We start from the raw sequence: 7,866 nt of genomic DNA on the forward strand, positions 1-7,866 counted from the left end.
TTTTGCCTGAGTGCTAGTCAAACGGGCCATCCTATTTTCTCCTATTTGCCTCCTTTGTTACCTACTTTATATCAACTACTAACACTAAACCATGATTCCTAAATAAAAAAAAAAGAAACTACAAAAGATAATATTCCAAGTTTTCTAATCCAATACTAAAACTAATAACAATAATTAGAGTCTTCGAAATCTTCCGCCAACGGCTGTCCTTCTTTCGATTTGGACTTGGAAACAGGTTCCGAACGCGCCACCATCAAATCAATTTTTAACATGCTGAAAAATTGCTCCTTTTAATCATGTTTTGCATATTTTCCAACAATTAGTATCATTAATCAAATATAAGTAAAATCTAACAATTATAACAATATTTAGCTAGAATAAAAGGGGCAATAATCATAAATTGAATAAAAATTTTGCACCTATCAATGTAGACTTCCTATTATCAAAATCACTTGTCATATATGCTTCGGTGCATCCGTCTAGTATGATCTTACTGTTGTCGAACTACAAACACAACTTAAAAATTCCCTTAAGATATCTAAAAATTCACGTGACAGCATTCCAATGCTCTCTACAACATCAATACTAAAAAAGACCTTTATACAAACACATCTAAAGGAACAATAATCTATTAAGTATAAACACAATTAGCAGCTTGCAGATATGGCTTATAGGGAGTTTTGAATGACGTAATGAGATCATGAACTGAAGCCTCAACAATATAACCGCGGTCTAGAAGCAGCTTGACTACCCATCAATCTATGTATCCCGAAGCTCCCGTCACACACGCCACATTCCCACCAGTCATCTTCCTTAGACCCCTTCCGGTAGTTAGACAATACATCAAACATGTAACAAACACAAATACATCCAATCAATAATTACAATAGATACAACAGATGGTACGAACATTGAATAATTTTTTTGATTATACAACTCTATGAACTATAATGAATAATCTTTATAATTCTTTTAGGAATACAAATTCTTACAAAATTAAACCGTTCTTGATTTAAAAAGTAATAAAATTCTTCTCCTTGAAACTTTCAACAGTGTCCTTCAGGCTCACTTCCAATGGAATGAAATTGATTCCCAAACCTTCTGTTTTCTCCATCGACACTTCGAATTCTCCCATACCGAAGGTGCTATTAGGAGAACCTCTACAATAAAGCCAGCACAATTTCAAGAATGTGAAAGTTTGAGCTACGACAGAAAAAGGCTGATTACCAATTAAAATCTTCAAGCCAGTTTTAAGGGGAAATGCTATGCATCTTCAAATTCAAAATTACCCTCCACTGGAAGGCCTATTAATCTAATGCACAAAAGCATTAGTTCCTAGTCTTGTTCTTCACGTAGATAACAAAATTCCATTAGAAGTTTGCCTATCAGAACTTGCCCTCTCTATTTCAATGATCCAAATGACATGAATTTTAGTGGTAACCTGAAATACAAAAACATGAAGTCCACATTCTTGATATTAAATTTTCTCTTAAATTTCTTGACTTATTGCTTTTGAGAATGTAATGCTACCAGTGTGTTCATATGTTTGCTGGCTTCTAAATGCATTCTAAATTCTAAAGGCCTCATCTACGTTTGCAAAAAAGTTAACCTCTACGCAAATACATCTTAAATAAAGAGTAACATTTACCACTGTGGTCATATGCAATTGCAGGGACTGATTCAAAAAATATATTTCCGACATTAGCACATTATATACAACCTGAAATCGGAGTACTGAAAAGAAGAAAAAGAAAAAGTATTGCCTAGTCAGCTTATGTTCAATAGACCATTAAGTCAAATTTCAATTCTTCATGATTGAAAATATTTGTAAAATCTGCAACGTTAGGCATATAATCTGCAGAAGCACTGGAGAACCTTGTAGAAAAAAACAATTCTACAAAGAAATCTGAGGAAGTGATTCTTTTCTCGAACCAGATGCTGAATGGACGCAAGTCTTGTCATTATAATTGAGAAGGGAAAATGAGACTCACTTATTTGGAAGTTGGAGAGTAGGGAAAAGTTGCCTCAGAATCTTGACGATCTCGGACCAGTGCACATTTTTCCCAACTACACAATATCTTCCATTAGCAGAAGGGATTTCAAAGGCATGAATATGTGCACAGGCAACATCTCTAACATCAATCCATCCAACACATGCATCAGGAAATGATTGAGCCCCTGCATTCCACACTTTCCATTAGTAATATCTTTGATCATAATCACTAATATCTTTGATTGTACCATGTATAATAATGTTTCTATGTAAAAGAATGCATATTACTTTTAGCCCTTAGAGGTTTACTGTTCGTTAAACAAGAAGAGATGACAACTGTTAAGAACAGAAGCAGATCCTGATTTTTGGAAGAAGTTGTGTGGTCTGCGCTGAAGGCTGCATAGAGTTGGTTTTGATTACTAATTTATGGGCAAGGCCTACAGGATAGGGGGAGTACTGTTATAAAGGACTTGAAAAACACCTGGGATAAAGGATGCATGATATAGCTAGGGGTAAGTACAGTTAACAACCCTTATTAATTATCATCAGTATGACCGTAAACAACTTGATAGCATTGAATTGATATCTTGAGCTATTGAGCTAGAAAAGCTTGAAGCTCTACATATGAAAAAGATTCATAGGGTACACGAGGTTGAATTAGATAACAATGTAACCAATGATTTGAGGAGCCTATGCCATCATTTTACGCATTGACACTTAAAAGGCTTACTTGCAAAGGATGAACTTTTGTCGTTTGAGAAAGCTACAAGCTAGACAGATCAATACAGAGGCACAACATCAATTAGCCATTCGATAGAGTACCATTTACTACATCCAGGACCAATCCTGCACTTAGATTGATAGAAGGCTGCAAAATGGGACCAAAGACCCATCCTGGATTGATTGAAACCATGTCAATGCCATGCTCCTTTGAGAATTTCCAAGCAGCATCCTCTGCTAAAGTTTTTGACAGTTGATACCACATCTGACAAACAAAATACAAAAACAAAAGTTGGTCTAAGTTCTATCAAGAAAGAAGTTTTACAAGTTATTAAGAAACACAGAATATTCTACAAACTTTTGCTTACCCTACTTAATCAATTAAAACAAACGTACTTCACATCCTCCCCTAACAGAGTAAAATTTTTTCAATAATTTAGAGATCTGTAATTTCTTGTGTGTTAAATCTGCAACTAATTAGAGAAGTTTTATTTCTTTATGCTTAACAAATGATACAGTACGTAAGACTAACAAGATTCCTGCAGACTCTTCATGTTTCGATCTCTTGATCAGTCAGTAAGAAATGCAAGTCCAGCTAAAATTTTACATTTCACCCTTGGCAGCATATCTCTCAAAACTAGTCAGCGGAAAATTCAGTCTCCTTATCTGAGTTTTATAGTTTAATCCTACAACCATCCTAGCTACTCAGCGTCCATATGCTACTATATCTTTTGAAACAAAGTCTTAAATTTCTAATGCTGTAATACTTACACTCTGAAATTCTTGAGAGCAGTTACTAAATGCATATATCGATGAGTGCATCATGTAGCTTTGGAGAGTGTAATGGAGCAAAGCCTTCATAACTTACAGATTGGTTTCAAATTTACCTAATTCTTACTCATTGTGCCGAATCACTTGTTCATTTTATATCTTGCAAGCTACTATTCATTGTAAATTGTTCAACCATCTTTGGAGCTGTCAATTATAATCCATCAAGGAACAATAACAACAAGAGCGTGCTTTTATTGCTTTCTCCTGTACATCTGAAATTTTTACCTTTATTTTGCAAAGAGTCAGAATAAACAGTTTTTCCTGGGATCTGTCATGAGGATTTTCTTCCTACCTCTTAGCTTGATTTGGTGCAAGTCAGCACCTTGCTACTTTTAGATGGTGTTCAAGACTATCTTACATGTTCTAGCAGGAAACATGCTACATTGGTGATGCCTGTTAAGAGAACAATGTAGCATTGGCACTTGCTTTCTGTGATAGATTATGATATTTGTCATCATTCCATCCTTATCCAATCGACTTTTTATTAAAGCGTATTCACAAATAAAACAATAACAGAGCAATTAACCATTAGTTTTGTCTAGTTAATGAGATCACAAGACTTGTTACTTCTGTTGACACCAACCAGACACTTTTCCTTGAAACTAAATTACTGAATTAGTAATAGCAGGATATTGCACCTTTTGCTCCTCACAGTATGATGGGTTAGAAAACCAACTTTCGTCAACAAATGAATCTTTATTTAGCTCTGGTTTTGCCAGAACTGCAGCCGTAGAAGATGTCAGGATTACTCTTCTGATAGATGAAACTTTTGCACATGATTGAAGCAGGTTCAGTGTTCCCTTTACTGCAGGGTCTAGTAATTCTTTCTGAGAAGCAAACAGGAAAATATGAATATGCCACAGATAAGTAAAACACTCCATTATGCTACTTGTGCGAGATAGCAATCAAAACAATGTCCCCGAGTATTACTGCATAAATTCAGTGGCTGTATCAACCACTAGGCTTTCAAGCATATTTCTGTTGAGTTGTATTAAACAGTTCCTAAAACAGTAGAATGAGCTAAAACCAGATTCAGCAGAAAATCTCCCATACTTGGTGATTAGAAATGGGACCATGGCCTGATAACAGAAGCAATTTGTCCTAGGTCTGAAGAGGACAACATCCTTGGTTCAAGTTCAGTTATGTCAATAATTAGTGCAACAAATACGTCGATCGTAATTCTAGCACCACAGTGGGTTGTTTTGACTGTAGGACTGCACTCTATATTACCCTATTGCTATTCGAAGGATAGTCATTGACCAGTATAATCTGCGAATATGTGCAAGATTCAAGCAACTTGAAGCTAAAGAGACACCCTGAAAATGGTACTTCATCCCACTTATTGACTCTTTTTCTGTAAGGAAGTTTTTTGAAACTTGCTGTGTTACATTATTTACAGTCTCAATGTGAACTTCCTGAATGACCTCACTTAAATGGGGTCAGATGCCTTGAGTGCCTTAAGCCCCCCACTCTCTCCGCCACTTGTAGTTATCGTCGTTACCTAAAAAATCTTCAATACAGTCATGAAGTAAATGTACCTTCGGATCGCTAACCGAAAAAATAACAGGAGAAGCGGTATGAAAAACGCCAGTACATCCTTGAACTATTTCGTCAAAGGATCCATCATCAAGTAAGTTCGCCTGAAACAACTTCAGTCTCTCCTTGGCTCCATCAAGTGACGTCAAATGTTCCGTCTTTCTTGGATCATCTGTGCCATATAACGGAACAGTCTAGTACATCAGTCAAAAGGTACTAAATTTGCAAGTGCATTGCCTTGGTAAAGTGTATTATCCTAGAAGACTGATGATAAAATCATCATCCAGGAATAGAGGATGCTGCGCCACGAAATTAAATGTGCCAAAATCGGCCTGTTGGGAAATGTAATTGGCAATGTTTTTGGTTTCACTTTGGTACTGAAGTAAGAATACATCTTTCGTCTTTGGCCTGAAATCCATTGCTGATTTTCCAAAACGTAAAGGGCTAGGGCAAATTGTGAAAACCATTAGTTATCAACTTATCATAAGGCTTAATTAAAGTTTACCCGCTTTAATTAGGGGGCAGCTGTGCTTCATCACCCAATATTCATTTTATCTTCACTTTGCAACCCCGGAGTTTAACAATTAAAAGTAACAAAGATGGTTTTAATACCATAATTGCCTTTGGCCTTTGACTGCTATTTCATTTCCTGAGATTGTATTTCCATGTTTACCTCTGAATTTCAGAGTCTGAAATAAGAGGGATGACTCAATTTCTAACTGTGCAAAAAACGCAGACACCCTATATCAATCCTAAAGGGCATAATATATCCATATAGATTATGTGCTTTTGGGTGTATATTTCAAAAAAACCTTTACTATAGTAGCCCATGTTAAAAACTTTTACAATAAATAATTTGTTTGAATTTGATATTTTTGAAAATGTATTTTGAAGTATTTTTATAATTTAAAAAACATTTTAAATATTTTTTTTTATAAATTTGTTTAAAATATCACTATCCCCTCCTTCCTTCCCCACCGTCATTGCCACCGCCTCTTGCCCACCCTCCTCTCTCCTCCCCTCCCTCCTCTCTTGTGATTAAGAGGAGAAGAAGTAGGGGAGGGGAACGGAGGGAAGGGCAAGGATGGAGGGAGGAGGAGGAGGAGGGGACGTAACTGGTGATGGATGATAGATGGAAGAAGAAAAGATAGTAAATCTTGTTATTGTTTTATTTATTTATTTATTTTTTGGTAAATTATACTATTTGAGAGATTTTGGAGTTATTTTTCAAATTTATTACTATAAATTCCACAAATAAAAAGAGCTTGTGAGAAAAACACACAACCCAAATCAAAGCCTAGATAAAACGAATACAAGCTGAAAAAGTGAAATTGACCCATAACACAGGTGCTAAATTGTAGGGGTGGCAATTCGGGTCCAAATCAGGTTGGCGGGTCGGGTTCGGGTCAACCCGTCAGAAAATTTGTTGATCCGAACCCGACCCGCCAACCCGTGACGGGTCAGGTATGCTGACCCGAACCCGAAAATTTCAGGTTGACGGGTTGGCGGGTCGACCCGAAATGACCCGAAATTTAATTTTAATTTATTAATTTATCACTGTAATTTCTAATAAAATCAATTTCTCACAAAACTAATTACATAATCAAGTAATAAAAATTTAAATAAATAATTCCAAACCAAATCTAAAATAAATTAAACACCATAAAAGTGTTTTATCCCAAACAAAATATAAAATAAATTAAAACAGTATAAAAGTAAAAAATAATATAATATATTATTTGTCCAAATATAATAATTTCAACTTCACACAAATTAAATAAATTCATTTAGGATTAAGTAATTAATGCCTTTGAAAAAAAAAATAACTTAGTTTAGTTAGATAGAATTATTTTTATGTTTATTAAATTATTTTTTAATTCGTAAACGGGTCATATCAGGTCACCACGGGTTGACCCGAAATCGACCTGTTTTCTTTTCGGGTTTATCGGGTCCAACCCGATTCTGACCCGAATTCCCGAAACCTCAACTCAAACCCATTAATTTCGTGTTAGGTTCGTGTCGTGTTTTCAGGTCGTGTCAAAAATTGCCACTCCTACTAAATTGTGACTAAACCTTATCACACAGACCTCCACACACGCATTTAGAAAAAGAGACAAAGATAGTCGAGGTCCTCGAGGAGTAAAAACTAAAAGGTCACTTACTGGCATCTCGAACAGAAGCTTTAACTGTATAACCCCGGCCAAGTAGCTGCTTGACCAGCCATGAAGCTATGTAACCCGAAGCTCCAGTCACACACACCACTTTATCCTCTCCTGGTCCACTCATTCTTCTCCAAGCTCTTTTTGTGAGTGAATTTGTTACCTGTCAGCCTTGCATCCAAGGATCACCTCACGGGGCCATTAGTAGCAGAATGGATATGAGAGTATCCATCCATCTGGCAGACTCAGAAAGAGATCAGGTCGGTGAAGTCTTTAAATGAGGCTGAAAGTGACGAAAACATCAACTGGTATTTTTGCAATTTGCATAGCTCATGGATGGCGTTTAGTTTAGCCATTGGGCCCTTGGTGTTGCCCATACATGGTCAATGGTCATGTGCACGTATGGTTAGAACAGTTCCACTTTTAGTGTGGTAAAGTGGTTTGTACCATAAAAATGGTACTATTAGACTGACATGAAATAGTAGCGTGTCATCTGTGCTCCTTTTCTTTAACTAATACAGGGAAATTAGATAGTATTAAGCAGAGCTTGCATGCTCTTAACATTTGGTTAGATGAAGAATGAGTTAATCCCAATCTTAAATGCTAATGCATCATGGACTATCATGG

At 36.1% G+C, this 7,866-nt stretch overlaps 1 protein-coding gene across 3 annotated transcripts; it reads right to left on the bottom strand.

Moving 5' to 3' along the window:
* Positions 1–517: 517 nt before the first annotated feature.
* LOC113727122 (phenylacetaldehyde reductase-like) lies at positions 518–7,488 on the bottom strand. 3 transcript variants are annotated; one of them, XM_072075638.1, is made up of 6 exons: positions 7,243–7,487; positions 5,083–5,252; positions 4,183–4,371; positions 2,816–2,978; positions 1,992–2,178; positions 518–821 (listed from the first exon to the last, which is right to left on the bottom strand). In XM_072075638.1, the coding sequence occupies exons 1-6, from the start codon at positions 7,364–7,366 to the stop codon at positions 755–757; spliced, it is 900 nt and encodes a 299-aa protein (XP_071931739.1). In that variant the 5' UTR covers positions 7,367–7,487; the 3' UTR covers positions 518–754. The 3 variants fall into 3 exon arrangements, with proteins under 3 accessions (XP_071931739.1, XP_027106925.1, XP_071931740.1); XM_027251124.2 differs by lacking the exon at positions 518–821 and adding an exon at positions 866–1,160 and having other exon boundaries at positions 7,243–7,488; XM_072075639.1 differs by lacking the exon at positions 518–821 and adding an exon at positions 1,695–1,734.
* Positions 7,489–7,866: the final 378 nt, after the last annotated feature.

This window comes from Coffea arabica, chromosome 2c (genome assembly GCF_036785885.1).
Source record: "Coffea arabica cultivar ET-39 chromosome 2c, Coffea Arabica ET-39 HiFi, whole genome shotgun sequence".
Lineage (NCBI taxonomy): Eukaryota > Viridiplantae > Streptophyta > Magnoliopsida > Gentianales > Rubiaceae > Coffea > Coffea arabica.